The following is a 24,654-nucleotide window of genomic DNA, read 5'->3' on the forward strand; positions in this document are numbered from 1 at the left end:
TGGGTGAGGAGACTTCATATTTTAGAGAAGTTAAAGAATTATTTTAGAGATAGCTCAGGCTTTTGTCTAAAGGCAGGAGAGCTCTCTCCTTTCTCTCCGACCTTCTTACCCCTCCCCCACGCCTCATATCTTAATGCTTCACAAAATAAATCTAGAGACGTGCGTTCTGAGAGATTGCCTATTCTAGACAAAGTAGAGGAAAACAAGGGGAGGAGAGAGAGAGATAGTAGCTCTACCCCGTAGAAAAGTGGTCGGAAAAAAATCACTATCACGTACAGTTTGTTTTTTTTTTCTTTTTTTATCCCCAGCACCTTCTCTGGAAAGACTCTCGGGCAGTGGAAAGGCGAAGGACACCGCTTAGGACAACCTGGGAGCGGCGGGGGGTGGGGGACCCGGGAACCCGGTCTGTCACCTGACTGCCAGGAAGACGGACGTGCAGCGGGGAGCATCGGGGGTGGCGGGGGGGGGGGGGGGGGGGAGGACGACACGCTGGTGGAAGATGGCAAGAACCAGCGCTTCCTGGCACAGCGCTGGCTCCTTCCCCAGACGTGCTCTCCCGCTTTCGGTCGGAGCTTGCCTTTCCAAGACTGGGGAGTAACCCCTGGCAGAGACCCGGGTTGGTCCCTCTGCGTAGCCGGTGGGAGGGGGAAGGGTGTCCCAAACCAGCGGTTTCGGCTGTGCACAAGGTAGCACAGGAAATCTTAAGTTGTGTTATTTGTGGCACGGGGGCGGGACAAGAGGTCTGCTTTGCTAACAGAAGACTTTCGCGTCCTTCTGGTTGAACGACAACGACGGCCTTTCGTTTGCGGCAGGCGACAGTCCCGGGCGCCACCTGCGCGTCGGGCGCGGGCCGGACCGGTGCGAGCGGGCGGGACCACCCGCTCGCTACGAAGCGCGTGCAGTGACCGACTGTGAGTCCTCCCGCTCGCGTTCCCTGCCAGCGCCACCGACTCAATCCCCAGTGACCGCCTGCCTGCACAAGGGTGGGCGAGCTCCCGCCGAGCCGCGACCTCGCCCCGCACTACCTGGCCGCCGCGGACTCGCGGCACACAGCGCCCCGCGCGGCCTCCGTGCAGCCCCTCCGTCCTCCCACCTGCGTCGCGCGCCCGCCTGCTCCGCGCTCCCGGGCCAGGCGGCGCGGCCTCGCTCGCGCCCGCGCGTTCGGCCCCAGCGCGCGCCCGCCCGCCCGCCGGCCGTTCCGCCCGCCCCCCGCGCTCTCCCCGCCCCCTCCCTCCCCCGCAGGCACGAGCGAATGTAGCCCGCGAGAGAAAATGGCGGCGGCGGCGGGCGATCGCGCCTCGTCGTCGGGATTCCCGGGCGCCGCGGCGGCGAGCCCCGAAGCGGGCGGCGGCGGCGGAGCTCTCCAGGGAAGCGGCGCGTCCACGGCGGGCGCGGGGCTGCTGCGGGAGACGGGCAGCGTGGGCCGCGAGCGCGCGGACTGGCGGCGGCGGCAGCTGCGCAAAGTGCGGAGTGTGGAGCTGGACCAGCTGCCCGAGCCGCCGCTCTTCCTCACCGCCTCGCCGCCCTGCCCATCCACTTCCCCGTCGCCGGAGCCCGCGGACGCGGCGGCGGTGGCGGCGGCCGGAGCGAGCGCCTTCCAGCCCGCGGCGGGACCGCCGCCCCCCGGAGCGGCGAGTCGCGGCGGCAGCGCCCACCCTGCCGAGCTGGCGGCCGCGCGGGACAGCGGCGCCCGGAGCCCCGCGGGGACCGAGCCTCCCGCTGCAGCGGCCCCCTCCGGGTGAGCGGCGGGTCGGGCCGGGCGGGCGGGCAATGAATGAAGCGAGCACGGAGCGCGGCTTCCGGGGCTCCGCTCGTGGGGGCCCCGAGTCCCCGAGCCCTGAAGGTCGGGCGGCGCCCGGGACGGGACGGGAACGTGCGGGAGAGTTTGTTATTGTTTGCGGACATGTGACAGGCGTGCGAGCCGCGGAGATGCGGGGCTCCTGGGGCCGGACCGAGGGTCGTGCCGAGCCCCCACGACTCGCGGGGAGTGGGGGACGCGAAGCGCGAAGGTGACGGCGGTGGGTCCGCGCGCGGTGACAGGAAAGAGCCCCTCGGCCCCCACGGGGACGCGCGCCCGCGGCCAGGTACCGGGCCGGGCTCGGGCGGCGCGCCCGCGGGCGGCGGCCGGGGGATTCAGGGGACTGCGGGGGGATGCCTGTCAAATGGACGCGGGCGGTCGCTCCGGGCTGGCGGGGCGGCCGGGTCTGCGGGAACTCGTGGCTCCCCTCACTGCGTGTCCTTGGGAATTCCTCCTGCACCTCTGAGGCTACAGCGCCTGGTGCTGGGAGTTTGAATCCGCCTTTGAAGTTCGCATTTGGCGGAGTGCTGCAGGATTCAGGACCGGATGTGTCAGCCATTCAGTTTCAAGGCAGTGGGGACTGCACCCCGCAGCCCCGCTGCGTGGCGGGGACAGGGACCGTGCGGGGCTGCGGGCTTCGCTCGCAGGGGTCTTCCGGTGCACCAGAAGTAGGATGTCCGTAAGATAGTTTACACCAACGGCCCTTTGGCCTCGCCCTTTTTTGGCTACTGGAAATTTTTCTGTTAAGGGAAATTCTTTCAAGTATATGAAACTTCAAAAATTCTGATTCAGCTATACAGAGGCAGAATCTTGACGAATGTGTGAAGTTGCTAGATAGGTTTTTGTGATAGTCGCCCGGTGGCCCTGTAGGATTTCTTGACATTTGCTATGAGTGGAGAGTGTTTGTGTGTCGAATCTGACAGTAGGAAATCTTGGTTTCGGTTAGTTATCAAAGTAATTTGACCCTTTTTTTTTTGTGCCCTGGATTGTTTAAAATCACGGTCAGTTTATTACTCGGAGGTGGTTTCCCTCCCCAACCCCCGCTCCCAGTGGTAAAAAGTGTGCTGAGCCCTGCCCGTTCTCTGGCAGTGTGGGGAAGAAGGGAGGTAGTGGCCCTGCTGCAGCTCTCCGTGTGCACTTGTACACGTTTCTTACAGCAGATACTTGCCTTTAGGATTTCCTGTTCCTGTGAGGATTAGAAAACCAGAATAAATCTTAGGTGGCAACTGTTACCTATAGATTATCTGGAGGTAAAAGAAGAAGAAAAAAAAGCTAACTCCAACTTTGAGGAATTAATTTTCTCTGGTCTTATGAAACCTATTTTTTTTTCCTATGTGATAATACAGTTTGCCACACTTAAGCATTGTCAGTATAATGACCTGCATGAAGTATAAGAAGAGCTACAAAAATGTCTATAGAGCTTTAGTGTTGCCTCTGGACACGAGTCAGAGGACAAGGTGAAGGCAGGTAGAACTGTCTTGACTGGGTAATGTGGATTAATTTTCGCATTTTCTTTTTTCCTCTCTCTCTTTGAGGAGTGGCTTGTAATTAATTCACAGGCAGCCTACAAAGTAAGAACTGTTAGCTAGGATGCTGGTGGTACATCTCACATGTCATATGGGAAAGCTTTGTTTGCAGTAATATTGATTCTCTATTCTTTCTAGATAGTAGTGCCCCCCACCCCGTGTTGTAGTACTAGGTTGAAATTCATTTCATTTGCTGGTATAAAGCTTACATCACAAAGAAGAGGTATTCACAATTTTTGCCATGTATTTGTGTTTCCTGTTGCAATGCTTTATTGTTTTATCACTTAAAGTCTTGGGGAAATGATTGTAAAGCAATCAGATCAGATCCCAGCTGAACAGTGTTCTCCTTTTCAGGAAGGTCACACTCATGCGTTAAAGAGGAAAATTTAGTACTAATATTTCGCAGTTTATTTTCAGTGGTAGTGAAGGGCTGACGACCCTTTCCTTGTGTCTAAAGACCTATTGCATCATTTTTGTTTTTTTAAAAAACCAGTTTCCGAATTTGAGTCTAAAAATTCAAAGTGTAGAAAATACACATTTGTAAAAGATAAAAAAGATTTCTTTTATTTAAAATAAAAGAAATTTATTAAAATCAAAGATTGTCTGCCCCCTCTCCTTCAGAGAAGTAACTGAAGTCAATGAAAGTTTGTGCCTGTAAGTGGCGCCCAAGGGCTGGGGATTTTTCCTTATACTACAGAATGAGGGGCTTCTCCTTCCTATTTACTGCCTTTGAAGAAAAATTACAGCGTTACTCTTCATTGAACAGGCTGTTGTGAGTTTGGCAGATATAATTACTCCATCCTATTTTTGTAGCTTCCACCAAACTATCAATTTGCCGCCCTGTGAAAGAGCAAGATATGCTGTGCTTGTTAATGTTAGCGTTGCTTAGAACTAAAGCTATTTCATAAGCTGCCTGGCTCCTCATAGGCCTCAGTTTCACTTCCTTTAGAAGCTGTTAGCTAAAAATATAACTGACCCTTTGCTAGAAGGGAGGTATAAGAACATTAATAATAAACCTAAAAATAAGTCCCTTGAAACTTGGAGTGGATGATTCTCTGAAATCGTAGAGGCAGCCCCAGAAGCTAGCCTTGCATGAATTCCTAGGGTTTTGTACTCAGGAATTCTCTCCAGGTTTTGTTTCAAACCAGTGAAGGAAATTACTGTATTTTTAAAAGATTAACCTTATTAAATAGGATTCTGGAAGAGAAATATCAGAGCGAGAGTGGTTGCCAGCTTTTGTTTTCTCTTCATATCTGATCTTGGCAAGGGTGACTGGTTAACCAGCATTCCTTACTATATGATTTCCAATACACTATAAAGACTCCATTTTGTTAGCTAGGACTCACTTCTGTAGCACTTCAAGCATGATGTGTTGCATGTTTTGGAAATGGTCACTGAACTGTGGCCCCAAAGAGTTCAAAATGTGCAGAGAAAGGGATGTTCTGTTGCTCTCAACAAGAGTAAAAAAAACCAGCTGCAGTTTGCCTAGGCTGAGTCTGCTGCTCTGGCCTCCACCCTGATATCCGGTTCCAAAGGAAGAAGGGTATGACGAGGGACAGGTAGGGGGGAATGGGTTATCCTGAGGAAAAGTGAGGGGCATTTTACAGTGCTGAATTAGTACTGCCTTTGCATTCTGTGCTCCAGGTGCTTGCTTGGGCTGAGGGGTAGGTAATGTATATGGAAGAAATTGGGAAAACACAGCATGGGAAAGCCTTGGTCCACGGAGGATGCTCCTGAGCCCCGTGTCATGGAGTGCTTTGTTTGTGTCACGTGCCATGTATATCCTTTAGACTGCTTGCCGTCCTCAGTCCTGGCCTTTCTGTCCCTTTAGTTAAAAGTTAGAGTTGCTTAAGAACATGAAAGGCCCCTGTGTCAGAGCTCAGAGGTAGAGTGCGTGTCCTAGCGTGATGAGCAAGGCCTGGGTCTGATTGCTGGAATGGGCAATATTAAAAATAACAAAGTCATCTTTAAGAAACAATTTGAGAACATTGTTAATCATGAAAGAAGTGAGGGCTAGGGTTAAAATAAATGACTCACCACAAGTGGGAAGGTAGTCTGGTACTCTGCAGATTGCTGAACGTAAGGATTTTCCCTGTGGCTTACAAACCACTGGCTGGGTTTGTAGATAGACAGGCACGCTTTAATATAGTCACCTTTCTTGCCTTCTGTGTGGCAGTAGGTCATGCAGGCCACTGCAGCCCTCTCAGGCATGAGGATTGGGGGAGGTAAAAATTAATTGGAGATATAAAAACCCCGTGATCACTCAGCTAGCAGACGAGATAGGATTCAACCCAAGTCACCCTGCCTCTATTGCCCAGTTCCTCTCATTAGGTTCTGCTGTTTCCATTTTTGTTTTCAAGTTAATTATTAAATTAATTGATGAACTTTAAAAAGGGAGCTGTTCAGTAGGAGTCATGAGAGGACTGGCTTGGACTCTCCCCGCTTGTACAGCTATGACACATTTCTGTAACCCGCCTAGGACAAGTATTTTACAAGTCAGTACTATTTATGCCTCCCCAACACTTTGGAAAAGAGAGTAAATGATTAGTGTTGAATGTTTCCTAGATTCGTGCAGCATTAAATCATAAGTGAAAGGAGACAAGGAAGCTGTATAGTGTTCAATTTCTGTCTTAGATTTCATTCATTCAGTGTCAATGAACTTTGCAAGACAGTGGTCTGGTTGACAGAAAGATCTCCAGTGCAGAGCCTCTCTTTCAGCTCGTGGATCGTAGAGCGGCGGGTTTCACCATAGTGCGTTCAGTGCAGAGAGACAGAGACAGACAGACTGAAACCAGTGCAGTGGACCTCACCCACACCTTCCTTACTCCCTGAGGCCAGTTAGTAGCTGTCCAGCCTTGCAAGTCAATAGCTAGGAAAGGTGGGTTTGCTGGGTTTGCTCCTTTCTTCTGATCTCCTTCCCTCAGAGGAGAGCAGCTGTAGGTTTGGGTGCAGCACTGGTAAATAGTCATAGACTTGGTTCACACTCCGTGCCTGCTCTGGTGGATGTCGACAAAGCTGCAAGTTCAGGCATGATCTTTTTTTTCCTGTTCAAAGAGAAAAAAATGAGCGTATGGGAGCAGGAAATTCAATATCTGCCAACACTGGTTTTAAAACTCAGTCCTTATTATTAGTAAAAGCAGCTCTGGATAGTTAGGAAAACAACGCAGGGAACCACAGAACGTGCTCTAGGGCGTAAGATGACCACGACTACCTTGTCTCCCCTGCTGTCCAGTGGTGCACCCCACTTGATTCGGGCATGTTTGTGTGGAAGGCAGTTCTGTACTGCCAGTGTTTGGGTCGTTGGCTTGATACCTTGGTGTTACAGACTGACATGTTATGGAATGCTAAACAGAAATTTTAAGACCTAGCTAGGTACACATTTAAAGTGCATGACTGTCCACTGGGAATTCTTACTGTGGCCATTGGACCTCTTGAAGACTCCAGAGGAAGTCTCCGGAGCCACATGGGCAGTATGCACTGTGCTGTGTGTTTGTCACATGTATGCCTGTTTGTCCGGAGCATGTGTGGAGTAGGAGGGGTAGATACTAGACGGCAGGTCTAGACGGCAGGTGGGAGCTTGGCTTCCTGGATGGCTCAAGTATCATTAACTGATAGGTTATCGAGTCATCGTAAGCAGGTCGTGCAGCATCCTGAACCCTAAATATCCTAACAGGACCGTGTTCTTCACCCCTTTTCCCAGAATCAGTTTTTAATGTGTTGTACCTTGCTTGGTGTAGAGCAGCAGTTTGCTGGCATTTAGTGAACAGTCATAGAATATGCTGCAAATAGAATGTCAAAGCTGTGACTATTAGCTTATTTCAATAACTTAAGTGTAAGTATAAAATAATTTAGAGTTCTTCCTTGGAGACTTTAGGCTTAAGTCCTCAGGGTGGCCTGAGCCTTCTCTCTTCTGTTTCCTTACACTGACTATTCAGAAGAAGTTTGGAGTTTGTTTTCCTGGCCATGACCTCCCTGGCTGCACACTGCTCCAGAACCTGCCATTCTTTCCTGACTGCTCACTGCATGCAGACTTAGGACCTAGGAATCCTCCTTGGCACCTGCCTCCCTCTCCCTCAGCCTTGCTGACTCTCAGGTGCCTGGCAGTTTGACCTGTTGCTTCCTGCCTAGTTGAGGCATCCACCATCTCTCATAGACTGCGGATCAGTCTCTTGGGCACCCTGTTTCCCACTCCTGCCCTTCCAGCCCACATGATACACACCTGAGTGACCATTTAAATGTAAACCTAGCCTTCGTTTCCTCCCTCCAGAAAAACGATTCTGTTAAGTCCAGAAACTTTCAAACCCTTTTCACTGGAATGAAGAACAAATGAATCCATAGCATTCCCTCAGGAGAGCCTGACTGGCTGGTTCGCTGCCTCTCAGATCCATCCTGGCTCACCCTAGTCCCTAGGCTCCCCCATTCATTTCCTTAAACTCCAAATACTACCTCCTGCTGGGGGCCTGTGCTTTTCATACTCCCTCTGTCTTCACTCTTCTCTCAGTTCTTGAGGCAGCTTCAGTATTGAAATCTTAGAATGTTGTTCCTTTCTTAGGGAAGCTTTCCACTTGCTCTGTCTGGCTTTTGTGTCTGTAGTGTCACTATTGATATTGTTGAGATTTTAAATTTGACTCCTTTGTTGAATGACTGCTAGCCCCAGAAGTCCATGTGACCTGAATGGGCAGGACTGTGGCTGGGTAGGAATGGAGTACCCAGCAAAATGCTGGGTGCATACTAAACGCTTGGCAGCTGTAACGTGAGCGAGAGCGCGCCGTGGCATGTTCAAACAAGTGGGTCCCCTGTTCCTCCCTCTGGTCAGATGGAGTTTATGGCCTAGCCCAGAGGGGCTCAAGCAGCAAAAGCATAGACTCAGCTTACAGGCTCTTGGTAAACTGACTGGGAAGTTCCTGGACTTTAGCAGTGCCTGGAGCCTCCATTAAGTCTGTCGGCTCAATGTGGTCTAGAGTGGCTGTACTACCTGGTCACGCTCAGGTAGAAGGAGTTTGCTCAGTGCCTAAGACTCTTCTGTACTTACTGGGAGTTGAGGATGCACACGTAGGAATAAGTTCACCCATACAGGTGTTGTGTCTCAATAGAACTATTCTTTTACCAACTTCTCAGGGCATTATTCAAACTTAAGATATACTTTCAGGATTTTTGTCTTTGAAAACTGGCTTCTAAGATTTATAATCTTGGTAAGTCACTTTGGGATGAGTAGAAGTTCCCATTCACATTAAAGAAAAGATTTGCTAGGCAAGCACTGTATGAGATTTCAGGCGCCGTGGAGCTGTGTAACAGGAACCAGACAGGCAGTAACTGAACCCAGCAGTCCTTACCTAGAACACGGTTTAGTACTGGAGAAGGCCCTGGCAGCCACAGGGGGTGGGGCGGGGGAACGTAGATTTGTGAAGGCCTTTGATTTTACAAGAGTCTTGGGGCATTTGTGCAAGACTAACACTTATTTGGGGTGTTGCAGTCTTGATGTTCCTGCCTCACAGTATTTATAGGAGCACAGTGTGAGCATTGCAAGAAACGGGCAGGTTCCTTTATGGCAGAGGGATTGTCAGGGCCATCTGGTGTTGGTACAGTCGGCTCCACCTGGATAGACAGCACTGTTTGTTAAACCATAGCACCATTCAGCAGCATGGCGTGGAGCATCAGCTCTTCCGACCTATAACATGAGTGGAACCTAGGTATAAAATCATGTCCATTATAAATAAGAAGTATGGCTTCGTATTTAAAATTGTCATCTTCCGGTCATCTCAGAGCTTGTAGCATGTATTAAGGAAATTTTCCCAGCTATTTATAGAAAGTGTTTTAATGCTTCAGATGGTGAGCCTCTCGGTTGTCTGGAGCTGCAGCTCTGCAGCCTAGATGGTGAGTAAGTGAAGTGTACTTTAGAGTTGCATAGAAGTGGATGCTGCTCCTTAGAAACACCTGTACATTCTCCACATGGGAAAACCTCTGGGTTTGTTGGTCTGTGTCATTTTAAACCCTGCAATTTCTCTGAAATAATAATAAGCATTAAGCTGCCACCAGTATATCCCGACCTTTTCCCTAGATGTCCAAGGGTCAGGCACTCAGCTGCAGCTTCCCAGCATTGACCAAATTATGTAAATTACTGAAGGGCTTGGGTTAATGTTAGAGCTACTTGCAAAATATTAATTGTGTATGTGTTCTGTGATAGTATAGTATTCAGTTTCTACTCTTTTCTTTCCTAAAAGTATTTTAATTGGATATTTCTGTTACTGGTCTGCAAGATTTCTATTGGTGCTTTTTTATTGGACCTTAGTTTTTAGAAAGATGTGACAGGTTGGGGAGGTGGCTTAGTCGTAAAATATGCTTAGCAGGCTCAGAGGCTGTGCAGAAAAAAAGTAAACGGATGGACAGACAGAAAAAGATGTGCTAATCGGTGTGTATATTCTCATCTTATTTTTTTAGCAATTGAACCCAGAGTCTCCTACATGCTAACCAAGGGCTCTCCCACTGAGCCAGATGCTTGAAACGGGTTTTGTGTCTTTTTGGGGGGTGATGGGCATTATTAGCGTAGGGTCTTTTTATATAGCTCAGGTTAGCTTTAAACTCAGAATTTAGCCTATCTGCCTTGAAATTGCTAAATCCCTCTGCTTCTGCTTTCCAAGTTCTAGGACATGTGCTTACCACACCTGGCTTAGTTTTTGTGTCTTAATCTAGTTTATTCTGAATTTTAGAAATAATGTTTTGGTTTTTTGGGTTTTGGGGTTTTTTTTTTTTTTTTTTTTTTTAGTATACTAGCACCTCCCAGCTGTTTATATTACAGGGAGGATTCAATGCCATTTTCATCTTTCCAGATCTTGGTAATAGCCACAATTGAAAGAAATAAACTTCATCAGTAAAATGATAAGACAGTCCTTTTGGAAGCAACAGAAGGATATACTTGTTAGCAGTTTTGTTAGCAAATGGGGTCTTACTATACTGTGTAGCACTGGAGAAATTTCTCCTTGGCAGCATTGTGCTAACTTAGTAAACATGGCTGTTTACTAAGGACTACATAAAAGTCTCAAATAATGTCAGTAACTAGACAGTTTATTATCTTTAGACATTTATATTGTTTTGAGTTGTTCTATTAAGCTGTAGTGACTTATATATTTAATATATAAATTAAATATACTTAGAAATAAGTATATATTTATATACTTGTGCCCTTAGGTTCATAAAATGGGTATGCTGGCATAAATTACTGGTCAAAGGTAATGTGTATTTAAAAATACAATAATGTAGCTGCACCGCCCTGTAAAGCATTGTGCCAGTTCACATTCACAGTGGGGGCAGTGCCCATTTTTCCAGCCTTGTCAATATGTAGATTACCACAGCTGTGTCCCATCTCCCGTCCCTGTCAACCTGCCCATGGAAGCAGGTGGCTCGCTTCAGCTTGTGTCCTAGCTTTTTAGTGTGAGTGTCCATGTGGTAAATCCAGACAGTTTCATGCTCCTTCTGTGTTTCATTTAACACATGGAAGGAAATTATTATTCTTACTGATTTCTAAGGACTTTTTGAATATTAGTAATATTACTAATATTATTTATTGCAATTTTCTTGGTTTGTATTATGACTACAGCTTGACTGTAGTATTTTCGCACTCAGAATCATTATCGTTGTGTTTTCATATTTCAGTTCTTTCTTCCAGGGTGTGTCTGGAGTGGGTCAGTGCACAGAAGCTCTGTGTGATCCAGGTTTCCCCACTGGAGCAGTGGAGCTGGAAACTTGGTTGACTACTTCGTTTTTCTCACCTGTAAACTAGATTATAAAGTCTACTTACTTCAGAGTTGTTAGGAAGGCTGAAAGAATTCATGTTTGTGTGGCTCTTTTAAAAAGTGCTTAGTAAACTATAAATGCTGTCTAAATGTTCACTATTTTTCTATTAATATTTTATTGGTTTTTCAAAATAACCTAAATCTCAGATTCGTCTGAACGTTAGGAGGTGACTTAAGGTGTAGGTAGCATTATTTTCTTTGGATGACTAGTGAAATGTCTCAGCACTGTTTATTGGGTAAGAAAAAATTGTTTTCCTTTACCGTCTATTAAATTTTCAATATAATTAAAAATTTCCAAAGACGTGTGTTTCAGATTTTTTTTTTTGCTTGGAGTGGGGGTGGAGTAGGAGTTCTACGTTCCTAAATCACCAGTTGTCACAACGTCTTGTGAAAGATAAGGTGAAAGCCAGCAGTTGCCCAGAAACGGGCATTCTGCTGACTCATCCGTGATGGTATTTGGTGTCTAAACGTCTTGGCTTTGGTGAAGGCACTCTGCATACAGCTGTCACCTGGGTAGCTCCCCCTGGGTGGGATGATAGTGCTGTCATGAACTGTAAGTCCTCTGTCCTGACCTTTGTTCTCCCAGCCCTTCCATCCTCACACAGGGTTGCCTTCCTGGGGGAAATGCTGCCGCCATCTCCCTAATTGCTCCGCTCTCATCAACCTCCTCACCCTCAGTTGGCCTACCTCTTTCCATCACAGATGACTGTCAACCCAGGGGCGGCCCCACCACACTTTCCTCCATCCTTAAAATGCAGCCCAGACACGGTGGTGCCGGGTATGCTCTATGGTGCAGCCTCTTCTAGCTCTTGGCTCTCAAGGCCCCTACCCACTGAACATCTGTGCCCTCCCATGGTCACCCTTTAATGCAGATGTTCTTTCCACTGTGTGGAGGATTCCTGTCTGAAATGTTCATTCTGTTTCAGTAGTGAGGTATTTTGTGTGGGGTTTTTTTTTTTTTTACTCTTTTTGAAATAAAGAATTATTGGTATTCTACTAAAAATAAATGTCTATTTGTGGAAGTCAGTTCTGTGCTGTAAAAACTGCTGAACTCTTTGATTTACAGCTTCTCTATATTTTAGAAAAGCCCTGTTTTTTTAAAGTTTTGTGGTTTTCTCTTTATCGTTGTATATGTGATCATGGCCTTTGGCACAACAGTATTTACAAAGAGGTGTCTGAAGCGCACATTGTTGTAAAATGAATCAAATGTTCTAACTGATTGGTGTTAAAATTTCAGACTTGCAGTGGCAGGGGAAAAATGTTGGTACCAAGCCGAGACTGCCCTTGAGACTAATCCAGGGCCATCACGGGTCAGACAAATACGCTCAAATGCTTCAAGCAGAGAGCTTGGCTGGGCATGAACACGTCTGTGGCAGGTTTGTGTCTGCTGTCAGGCCTCCACAGCCCCTCTCCAGGGACCTGGAGTGGTGTTGTCAGAGAAGTGGAGGCGTGGAGTGGGTGTGCTAGGGTGAATGGACTGTGTGCCTTCTGTCAGCACTCCTACCACGGTCACCACACCTTGGCTGTTTCTGCTGGGAGCTAGATGTCAGGGTGCTGGGATTCAGTCCTGTAGTGTTCCAAAGACTGGGACACACGCTTTCCTGGACCGAATGGGTGGAAAGTAGAGAGGCCCACAAATCAGTGGTCATCAATAATTAGAAACATGTCAGGTATAGTTCAGGCAGCCCTGCCTGAGTGGAATAGGGTACAGATGGGTCTCAGAAACCAAGCTGAGGACAAGGTCCCTGGCCCTGGCCAGCTGGAGAACTGAACCGAATTCTCTGCCTTATTTTTTGCTCCACTGACTGATCCTTAGGTCTCAGTGCTTAGAACAAAATAAAAAGCCTTTGTAGTTGGACAGGTAACCACTGTACACCAGGAAGTGGGTCAGCAGGCTTAGAGGAGGAGTGGCAGAGCTGGGAGCCAGACCCGTCAGCTACCTATTGCTGGCAGCTCCTGGGAGGGAATGCAGCTCCTGGGAGGGAATGCCGCTCCTTCACATTTCTCAGTCCAGTGGGAAAAGTGTTCACTGCGCTGCTCGTGGCCCTGAAGGCTTGCCCCACCTTTGCTCACTCCCTCAAGGTTACCCTTTAGCGACTCTTGTTTTAGCAAAGGCTGTTTGTGTACATAGTGATCATCTCGTTAGAAATTCATTTTCCTTTACTATTTTGAAAGATTTTTCCAGAAAAAAGGAAAACCACAGCTTTTAGTCTCTGTGATGCAGGGGTAAAATAACTGACAGACCTGGCTTTTGAGGCTGAGGCCTGAAACCAGTGCGTTGTGCTACTCATTGGAGTACAGTCCCAGACAGACCCAAGAAGGAGTGTCAGAGAGCCAAGGGTTTGCAGACTCGTGGCCAGCTCGGGTGCAGCTCCTCCTCTGAACCTCCTGACCTACGTCATGGTACACTGTGGTTACTGTTGCCGATCAGCGTTCTGTAAGGTGAAGTGAAGTGTTTGGTTTACACACTTTTCCTTTTAAATTCTTGTTCCTTTTTGAAATTTAATTTTGAAAGTTATTTTTTGTGGCTAAACTTATTGAAACAGTTTTTTTTAATTTATAAACTCTTGCTATTTCAAACCTATATACCACCCATAAAGAGATGCTTAAATGAATATAAGGAAAAACAGTGGAAGGCTAAGCATGGCTCTATCTACCTGGAATCCCAGTACTCCGGAGACTGAAACAGGAGGATGTTCCAGGCTAGCCTGAGGGACATATCTTAAATTAACCCATTTCTATTAATCTGTGTGTGTGGCTTGCTGGTAAGGGTCTGGTGTCTGTCTCCTTTGTGAACTACATGGCATCTCCCTGACTCCACCTACTTTCTCTCTAATCTCTTTTCGGATTTCCCGCTTGGCTTTACTCTGCTCAACCATTGGCCAAAACAGCTGCTTTACTAACCAGTGGTAATAAAACACACAGCATACAGAGGGGAATCCCACATCAGTGACAAATCCAGTCTATACACACACACACACACACACACACACACACACACACACACACACACACACACACACACACACACACCCAGACCCAGGACAGGGCAGTGAAGCCACAGGAAAAAAAAATCATATATGAAATAACATTAAGTAGAGGAAATGTTTTTAAGGAAGCTTGTAATTGGTGAGGAGAATATTTTTTTGCAAAGCAGAGAAAATAGAACATATTTAGCAGGCAGTACCTAGTTAGGAAGCAGATCTGACAGTAGATATAAATCTACTTTCTGGTAACTTCTGCTACCTTTTTAGCTCAGAGTTAATTCTATAAAGGGATGTTGGCCAGGGACAGCCTCTGATGAGCAAAGCCACCCTTTAGCTTCCTGTGTTTAAAAAGGCTGGTTCATGAACACACATATGATGGCATTTTTTTTTAACTTAAAACTTGGTGACAGTTTCTGATTGTGAAAGTTGCAAATGATATCTTGATTCTTTTCACATAATTTGGCCAGGAGCAGAAGTTTCTGGAAACTGAATTAAACTATGACTTCTTTTATATTTCTTCTGCATCTAATAATTTTTGTTTTCAAAATCCAGAAAATGATTGTATTGAACTAGGTCTGGAGTAAGACCATTTGACTGGTCTAGACCTCCTGATGACCCCAGATTGAGGAGAGTTCACACAGACCTGACCCATAGCTGTTTTCACACGCCACACTCACTGGGCCTATAGCAGTAATTACTCTTTGTCTTGGCTTGGTGGTGAAGAATCCTCCACCCTTTATGCTTTCAAAAAGCCTACCCCATTCCAGCAGTTGCCTGGTCCTGCAGTCAGATATCTAGATGTGTGGGGTCTTACAGTATGCTCCCAGCCTGCCATTCTCAGACAAGGCAGTGTGAGGGGTGGAGCAGTTGTTAGGAACCCTGAACCCTGAAACCATTCGGAAGCCTTTGTGACAGACTGTGCTAGCCGGCTGTGAGTTGTCACTAGGAAGTAAGGCAGCTGGAAATAAAGCGCTGTCGTCTGCACAGTGCACACTGAGCCCATCCTGCAGTCTGCAAAACGGAGAGCGGGGCGTTCTCTTCACTGCAAGAGGACATGCTAGGGGAGCCTTGACCACAGTGCCAAAGACATGGGGGACAAAGCCTCCCCTCTGGGGTGGAGATCCACAAAGGCACTTTGGGCATCAGAAAGGAAAGGTTTATGCTCCAGAACTCGTTGCTTTCTCTTCTGCCCCCTTTCTGGGCCAAGTTTTGTTGATAAGGCACAAAGTCATTAGTGTCTGGAGTCAGCTAATCTCTGAATCCAGCAGTTGTCTAAGAAATGCATCCAGACGTCTGTTGTACAGTATAATGCTGTGTCCGTGTTGATGGGTCCCCAAAGGACTGAATGTCACAAATCTTAATAAATACAAGCAAGTAGAAACCTCTTTTCTAGGGCTGCAGTTGTAATTTGGTTGGTCGTGTACCTGAAGCCCTGGTTTGATCCCTAGTACCACGTGAATCTGGGAGTAGGGGAACATGCCTTTGACCTCAGTGCTTAGAAGGTGGAGACCTGAGGATCAGAAGTTCAGGGCCAACCTAGAGTGCCTGGAAGCCCCTAGAACTGGTTTGGGGGGGGGGTTGTCATACCACCCTTTCACAGGGGTCACATACCAGATATTTACATTGCTAGTAATAACAGCTGCAAAATTAGTTATGAAGTAGCAACAAAGCTAATTTCATGGTTGGGTTCACCACAGCATGAGGAACTGTGTGAAAGGGTCACACACAGCATTAAGAACCACTGCTAAAGAAAGGGGGCTGAAGGCCACCCTTTATTAGGAAGCTGCTCTTTGGCAAGTTGGTCATTCCCTTGTGTCCCTCTCCCCTTGAGATGCCACCCACTGCCCTCGGCATCCGTTTGGTGGCCTTCGGTGCTGCCTTTTCACTGCCTGCCTCCATGCTACCCTCTGATGTGCTACCACAGGGTCTTTATGCCAGGTCGTCTGTCCTCTTTTTTCTCAGTGTGTTTCCCGTTTTAATCAAGCACTGTGTGTTTTAGCATTTGTTATGCTGTGTTACTGGGGTTTTGTTTTGTCTTTTAATGCTTAGGATTACCTATGCTAAACTCTCTGTCCTTGTACTTTGGGTTCCATCTGCTCCAGCTGTTTCTTTTTGTTTGTATTTAGAGCACATGAACTAATTTTATAATGACCAGAATTTTTTTTTCAAATTGCAAAAATTAGCCCAAAGACAAAAGGATTGTGCTGTTGGCTGCTGATTTTCTAATGCTAATTTTGGATTGATACTTTTAATGCATTGATAATGACAATATTTGCATGACTTTGAAAGGGTTTCAGTTTGGGAATCTGCTTTAAATGTTGATTCATTCTTTTACCACATTCTTAGGCAGCCACTTTAGTTGAAATCTTTTTATATATAATGTTCTTTCCTTAAATAATTAAAATTGTCTTGGAAATCTCATTGCTGGCTATTCTAACTTAGCCTTCCATGAGTCTTGCTGTTTATTTGGTTCACTGTGAACTTGGAGGTCAGAGCCTGTAGTCACTACAGAATCTGGTAGCTCTCCACACAGGCTTCTGTCACCTAGGACTCCTACCTAGGGTAGGAGCTGGGGACTGGTCTTGTCATCTCTCTGGCTCCTGTGGCTTTCACTGTCTCCAGCAACAGTAGCCTTCTAGAGTCTTTCTTTTTTGGTTTTTGTTTGTTTGTTTGTTTGCCAATTCTAATACTGTCTTTTTTTCATTGGTTTTTATTGAGCTCTACATTTTTCTTTTTTCTCTGCTCCCCTCCCTTCCTCTCCCCGCCTGTTTTACCCTCTCCCGATGGCCCCATGCTCCCAATTTACTCAGGAGATCTTGTCTTTTTCTACTTCCCATGTAGATTAGATCCATGTATGTCTCTCTTAAGGTCTTCATTGTGGTCTAGGTTCTCTGGGATTGTGAATTGTGGGCTGGTTTTCTTTGCTTTATGTCTAAAAACCCCTTATGAGTGAGTACATATTATGATTGTCTTTCTGGGTCTGGGTTACCTCACTCTATTAAAATCTGGCAACTGAGGTTGTGTAGAAGCCACCTCTGGTCTTGGGCAGCAGAGGCCTAGGCTGCGTTGCTGCACTTGAAACCTGGTGGCCTCCCAGGACCGAGGATTCAGATACCCTGTAACTGTCCTCATAAACAAGCCTTGCTCAGAAGGACATTGAGCAGCTCTGGCAGCAGTATGCATGCAGCACTGGGTAAATAAGCAGGAATGTGCATGCAGCCGTGGGTGTGGAAGCAGGAGTGTTGCGCGCAGCCATGGGTGCGGAAGCAGGAGTGTTGCGCGGGGCTGTGGGTACGGAGCAGCCATTTACACTCCTTTGTAGGCTGGAGCAGGAGATGGAAAGCAGGAAGGTAGGCTCAGTCCTGAGTCACTGAACTTCAAAACCTTCTTTCTAGGTAATTAGACCTTGAGAGAGGAGAGGAGGAATGATTCCAGAAGCTCTTGGGCCTCCTAATCTGGTTTCTGCAGTGACAACAAAAGAGAGACCAGTCTCAAGTAGGGTGAAAGATGAGGATCAACACAAGAGGTTGTCCTGTGACTTCCCCATATTCTGACGGCACAGATTCTCCCACACCCACACACTTGCTACACATTCACCATTCTTGTGAAACCAAACACAGATTTAGGTTTAAATGCATTCCCTGTGACAAGAGACTCGACTCCAAATGTGGTTAAATTTCCTTATTAGACACGCGTTGTTTTTTGGATTTTGTTTTGTTTTGCCAGCAGAATGAGAGATGTGTGGGTGTACGCATTCATTAAAAGTAATTGTTAGCACCTGTGCAGCACTTTACCTTGCTCTGAGAGCTTGCCCAAACTTTTTCTCTCATGGGGGAATAATTTTTGTTTACAGATGGGAATAATTTGGGAGGTTGGGTAGGAAAGGAAAGAGTGACAGTTTCAAACCTGAACCTTGACGCTGCCCGTAGCCCAGTGAACTGTGCGCACTCCCCAGAGCTTCCTCTGCTTCCTTGGGCATTAGGGAAGTCACTCATGAGCGAGCTCCAGTGTGGCCTCGGCTCCTTATTCGTGGTCTGGCGCCTGCTGGGGAAAGCTAGTTCTACCTCCCAGCAGTGATCATTTTAAACTCATTTTAGACCAGTATTTTTTTTTCTTTTGGATGTTTTGATTGTTGGTCGAGCCTCTTAACTAGTTTGACTAAAGACCAGCATCCAGTGTCAAGTTTTACCTAAATAGAGTTTGAATCATTTGTTCTCCTGTTCTTCCACTAGTGAAGTAAGTTAACGAACGTCTGTCTACCAAGTGTGGGGCTTTATTTTGTGTTCAGTGGGCATCTTTGATAATTAAAAAAACTTAGTGGCTCTGAGAGTTCAGTCATTTGCTGTTCCAACAAAGGAGATGCTTTTGAATCTAACTACAGATAGGGCCCTTAACTGTGTCTCTGACCTTGCCAAGCCTTGTTTTCTTCAGTACTGATAGTGTGTTTGCCACCCCATAAATCTCACATATTGGCACTTTAACTTGGTACATGACTGGCACAGTTTGCCACGTGGGTGCCGCTATGCCAGAAACTAAGCCGTCCCCAAGTCAAAGCTGGTGTTTGGGAGGTCCCCACAGTGTGATGCTTGGCTCTCTAGCCACTTTCTGATTCCTGGGAGCTAGTTTCACAACGAGCTCTTGAAGAAAATCCCCTGGGAGGTGATGTCTTCTGGGGATGCTGGGTCTGAGGACACCTGGAGACAGAGAACTTGTGTAAAGGTCATCTCCTGTCTCACTACACTCATAGTAATTCACCTTCAGGACTGTGTCTCCCTGAATGTTACCTTTCCTAGAACATGGTTGACAAAAATACTGATTGTTTTCTGAGAAGTCAATGGACGGTCCCTAATGACAAATGTAATGCCTGAGTGGTGGCTCCAGGTTCATGTCCATATCTCTGAGAAGAGAGCAGGGAATGTGACATCTCCCTAAGGCCAGTATTTCCTGGAAGAGGGGGACCCTACCGAGGAACTGGGACATTGCCAAGTGAGGGACACAGGAGAGGCAAGAAAGAGAGCTTTCCCAAAGAGCAGATGGTTAGACAGATGAAGGCCACAGAGACAGAGGGAGTGGTAGAGAGGTAGCTGCTGTACTTTAGTGTGGTACGGAAGGCAGGTGGAAGCACAGGCTAGCTCTAGGCAAGCCTGGGGAGGAGGGAGGCTGGAGAGAGGAGTGTGAACCAGGTCGTTTACAAGACTAAGCATTTGGGGACTGTTAGGTAGGTTTCTGTCTTAAGACAGGAAGAGACAGATTTTCACAGGTTTTTGGAGCAAAGAGTTTTGTTTGTTAAGTAGTGAGTGTGCTTTTCTGAACTGTGTTACTCGAGGAAGTTTAGGAGGGGCTTAACTGGGTGGGGTCATAGGAAGCCAGTGTGCTGAAGTTTGCCATGGTAATGAAATGAAGTACATGCATAGGAGTTTCCTTGTTTAGTTATTATAGTTCTTAATGTAACAGAACCCTGGCTCAGCAGACTCATTAAGGATTGGCTATGCCAAACGCTAGGACTAAAACAGTAGCAAAACACAAGTCCCTGCCCTCACAACATTGCATCCTTACGGAAATGGTCCTGAGTGTGCCCAGACCCATTAGTGTGGTCTGGTCATATTTTTTCCTTTGGACTTTTATTAAAATGTTGTAAGTGCATTCTTTAACCCTTCAGTCCATTGTTCTGCCATCCAGATTGTCCTTATAGATTATCTTGTACAGTCTGTACGCAGTCCAGCTTGCTCAGCATGTCTATGACTGGTCACAGTCAAGCTTTGCTATCTTAGAAGCAGAGGTGTGGCAGCATCTAGTGAGAAGTGCAAGGATTCAGAATCATGAGGAGATACAAAGTTTCAGAGTGATTGTTTAGAAAAACAATTTGAGACTTATAGAAGTACTGTCTATAGCTCACTCTCTTGTACATGGAGAGCTTTGTCAGATGGACAGTGTAATAACACAGCTAATAAGATATAGATATTTAATTTGTTTTGTTTTGAGACACAGTCCTGCTAAATAGCCCCGGCTTGCCCCAACAGCATCCTCCTGCTGGGATCACAAGACTGCCCAACCCAGTTCATTCCTACATTTGTTTTGGTTTCTTTTGTAGTGTTTGCTAGGCAAGTGTTGCACCACAGAGCTACACCCCTAGCTCCAGAGTGTAGTCTGTCTTACAGGATGTACTTGGAATAATGAACAAAATTGAGTTTTGTGGCTTGCTTCAGTACATTTCAGTTGTATAGTTTGGTCACATACCTTTGGTTTTCAGGACAGGGTTTCTCTGTTTAACCCCTAGCTGTCCCAAGAACTCGCATTGTAGACCAGGCTGGCCTCAAACTCACAGAGATCCGCCTGCCTTCTAAGTACTGGGACTAAAGGTACCTGTACATCTTGCAACTCTTGGAATAAACTTGAAAACTATAGATATAAAGGCACCACTGTTACAATAAAAAAAACTGGCATGTGTCCACAGAATAGTTGAGAGGACCAGGAAAAAGCTGCAGGTGCAGCCATCTGAGTTTCTTTCTTTCTTTAAGAGAAGTGTTGGCTTTTTTTTTCAGAATGATGCTGGGGAAAGTGTGTATCTACATGCAGAAGAATGGAACTAGATCCCTGTCTTCCATCTGTGCAAAATCAGTCCAGAGTAAAACAGAGACCTGTGCATGGGACTTAGTTACTTTAAGATAGAAGCATAGACAAGGACTTTCTGAAAAAGTCTTCAGTGGCTCAGGACATAACAGCACGAGTTAAAAAGCTGCTGCCGCAGCTGGTTTACCAACTGCTCATCTGATGGAATGAATACCCAAAATATATAAAAATATCCCAGTTGATAATTGAACAAATGAATAGGCAGTTCTCAGAGGAAGTACAAGTGACCAACAAATGAAAACAAGAAATGTTCACAATTCCTGACTGTTAGAGAAATGCAGATTAAAACTACATTGAGCCAATGGTAGTGTGTGGGCGTGACCCAGCACTGGGGAGATTTTAGGAGGCTGAGGCTATCACTTACAGAGTGAGTTCAAGACCAGCCTCAGCTACATAAGACACTGTCTTAAAAACTCAAAAGGAAAAACTGTATTAAGATCCCTGTTGTCTGGAAAATGGGCAGCTGCTGATGAGGATGGTGCAGCCTCCTACCCTGCCGATAGGAGTGTTAGCTGACTGAGCCACTATGGCGGTCAGTTTGGAAGGTCCTTAGAAAAACACAAGTGGAATTCCCGTGTCATCTCGCTATCCACTCGTGGGTAGCCGCCCAAAGAATCTTAAGTCTGAATACCTTCAGCAATACCTGCACACTGCAAGGTGTAGGACCAGCAGACGAATAGATAAAATGTGGTGTGAGTATACACCAGGCAGTTTTATTCAGACAAAAAGACAAAACCCTGCTGTTTGCAGGAAAATAGGCAGAACTGCAAATTATTGTGTTAAACAAAATGAGCTAGACTCAGACAACTACAGCACATTTTCCCTAATATCTATATATCTATATACATGATACAATTTTATATATATAAGAAAGAGCTATTTGCTAAGAAGGGGCTAGTGAGATGAGGTGTCAAGAGGCTAATGGTGGATGATCAAAGTATATTACACACATGTATGAAAATATACTGAAACTCAGCATTCATACAGTTACACACATGCGAAAATCACAGTTCAACATCTTGGTTCTTCCACTTCAGATTCCGATGTCTGTCTTACCCTATGTCTTGGAGGGGGGAGATCCTGTTCTGGCGCCCCCACCCCCCAGGTTGCCTACCTTATAAGGCACAGCTCAGTGCTTTCACCTCCTCTCTCCTGGGCACAAAAGCTTGAGATTTTCCTCAAGGCTTTGGCTTCTCACTAACCTCAGGAAAACCAAGTTAACTAAATTACATGGGCAGGTTTCAAGCAATGGGAAAGTTCTTCTCATGGAGGATGAATGATCTAAACTCACAGCAGCTTCTTTACTGATCATGACTTGGTCTTTTCCCTGAGATGGACTCTGTCTTGTTAAACCAGGGCTAGCGTCTGAGCTCCCCTCTTCATGCAGTGCCCTCAGAGCAATACAGATGCCTACACAGAGGCCTCAGAGAAGCTCCTTTGCCATGGGGATCTTTTGGTTTGGAGGCTGCTGTTGAAAGGGCATTGCTTGCCTCCAGGTACCAGTCAGCACTGCGTGGATACCCAGGTAGACACAGCCGGAGAAGGAGCAGCCCACTGTCCATTCAGCTTGTATGTATCTCATCCTTCCCCTGTGCCAACCTTCCTGCCAAGACAAGAATAATAAAGTCGAGGCCCACTTCTGCCCTCAGGGATCTCATTCACAGTCTGGTGCTAGGGACAAGAGAATGGTGCTGTGTGCTGGATGGGGCCCGAGACAGGGCTGTGACCAGTAGGGAGCCGAGGGTGGCATCTGGGGCAGTTGTCCTAAGGCCTGTGAAATGTGACCCTGTAGACTGTTAAAAAGACCGGGCCAGGGTTGGAGGGACTGGAGAGGTAGCTCATCAGTTCAGAGCGCTTGTTGCTCTTGCAGAGTCCCAGGTTTGATTCGTTCCAGTCTCAGGTACTATGACTCTGCCACCCTCTTCTGACCTCCTCAGGTGCTTAGTGCACTTACGGTGCACAGATGAACATGCAGCAAACACTGTTAGATAAAATGAATAATTCTAGTAAAAGAGTTATAAAATGAATAATTCTAGTAAAAGAGTTTTTAAAAATTAATTTTTAAAAGAGACCAGTGGACAGACCTAGGAAGAACAAAACAAATTGTGGGGTTTTCTTATGTTCTTCCTTCCATGGTGCTAGGTAACCTTGGGTTTTATCCACTGTCAAGTGGTTTCCACGTTTCAGTCTGAAAGTTTTGAGGCTTATAACTTTAGTCCACCATCAGCCTAAATGATAGTTAATAGAGATAGCTGTTCTTCAGAAGAGGACTGGTTTGATATGCTTAGGAAAGAGTCTCTCTGCTTGTTTGGTGGGAATAATAGTTTCTGTCTCATCCCCCTCAGTATCTGCCTGTGTATAAAACTAGGAAATGGTTATGAGGGGAGATCTTGAAGCATGTACCTCACAGTTGCCAGCCAGACCCTGCCAGTGTGAAGTCAAAGCAATTTGTTCTTAGGGCTTCAGGATTCCCCAGAAGTGAGGAAGACATTATTTAGGAAGAGCGTGACTTGAGCTATATTTGTGGCAGGATATCAGCATGAACAGGGATTTGTGGGCAGGTACTTTTGCTATTAATAGTTGCCCAAATTACATTTTTAAGGAAAGAGCGCCCCCTACTGAGTACAGTGCTGTTTTTCTTAAACCCTTCCCCCTTCCATGATCTATTTTTCTGGTCACCGCAGTTGACTCTAGTTCATCTTGCAGCAGAGGGACTACAGCAGCCAGGATCCTCCAAAGACCACCCAAACGGCACTTGGCAAGTTTCAGAGCTTGCCATCATTGTAATGCATTAACGGGGTCAGTGTTTTTCTTTGTCTTGTCTCCTGATGAACACATCGGCAGGTGGAAGAGACCTATTCTAAAGAGTGAGTAGGGGAGAGTGAGGAACATATGGCCTAGACCAAGATCTATTAGGCTGCATTCAGGGGGCGGGGCCACCACTACCACTGAGGTCCATCCCAGCCTACAGGTCACTGGAGGGACCCCTGAGAGCCAGTCACAAATCCACAGATCCCCCTGGGGTTTGTTCATTATTAGTCCTTTAGCAGTGTGCGCCCTCTGGTGAGAAGTTGAGCACATGGACGCTAGCAAGCATCCCGTGTCAGAGCTCAGGCTTGTTATTTCACAATCTTGTAGTCGTCTTTTTTAGTCTGTTGATAACACTTTTGGTGGCTTGGCTTAATCAATTATTAGGCATTTATCTTAGCCTTTTTACTTTGCTGGACTATACGAGCATAAGGTGACTTTCCGGGGATATGTAAACTACATGCTGGATGGATTTGTACTTGAGAGTGTGTCCATTTACGTTGTATAATTCACGAAGTGGTGTGTTAAGATCATAAGCTGGTTAATAAAGGATAGGGACTGAGAGATGTCAGCAGTAGCACTTTTGCAGAGAACCTGGCTTTGGTTCCCAGCACCTGCATAACAGCCCCCAGCCATCTGTAACTCCAGTTCTGGAGGATCTGACCCCTCTTCTGGCTTTCATGGGCACTGAACACGTGGTACACAGACAAGCATGCAATACAAACACTCATACACACAAATCAATTTTTTAAAACACCACAGCTATAAGGCATTAGTGCTTAATATAAAATGTTTCTGTGTCTAAGTTCAATCTATCATTTTTGGATCCAAAGAACTTAATGATGTTATTCCCAAGAGTGGTGTGGGAAATCCTTCTGATTGTGTTGCTTTTATTGGTTAATGAATAAAGAATCTGCCTTGGCCTGTGATAGGGTAGACTAGAGCTAAATGGGGTAAACAACTGAATGCTGGGAGAAAGAAGGCGGAGTCAGGAGAAGCCGTCTAGCTCTGCCAGAGACAGATGCTGGACAGAACCTTACTGGTAAGCAACAGCCATGTGGCGATACACAGATTAATAGGTTAAATTAAGATATAAGAGCTAGCCAATAAGAAGC

The 24,654-nt window shown here is 46.4% G+C and overlaps 1 protein-coding gene across 2 annotated transcripts in view; it reads left to right on the forward strand.

Moving 5' to 3' along the window:
- The first annotated feature begins 514 nt into the window (after window positions 1–514).
- The window catches only part of Map3k1 (mitogen-activated protein kinase kinase kinase 1), a 66,249-nt gene continuing 42,109 nt past the window's right edge, over window positions 515–24,654 (forward strand). Inside the window, exon 1 of one of the 2 annotated variants that reach the window (XM_038323162.1) lies at window positions 515–911. Coding sequence is in view for 1 of the 2 variants with exons in the window: in XM_038323161.1 (XP_038179089.1) it covers window positions 1,272–1,738 (467 nt within the window). In the remaining variant the exon portion in view is untranslated. Of the gene's footprint in view, window positions 912–1,271; window positions 1,739–24,654 lie in introns of those variants that run through there. The other variant, XM_038323161.1, reaches the window with a different exon arrangement.

Source organism: Arvicola amphibius, chromosome 3 (assembly GCF_903992535.2).
Source record: "Arvicola amphibius chromosome 3, mArvAmp1.2, whole genome shotgun sequence".
NCBI lineage: Eukaryota > Metazoa > Chordata > Mammalia > Rodentia > Cricetidae > Arvicola > Arvicola amphibius.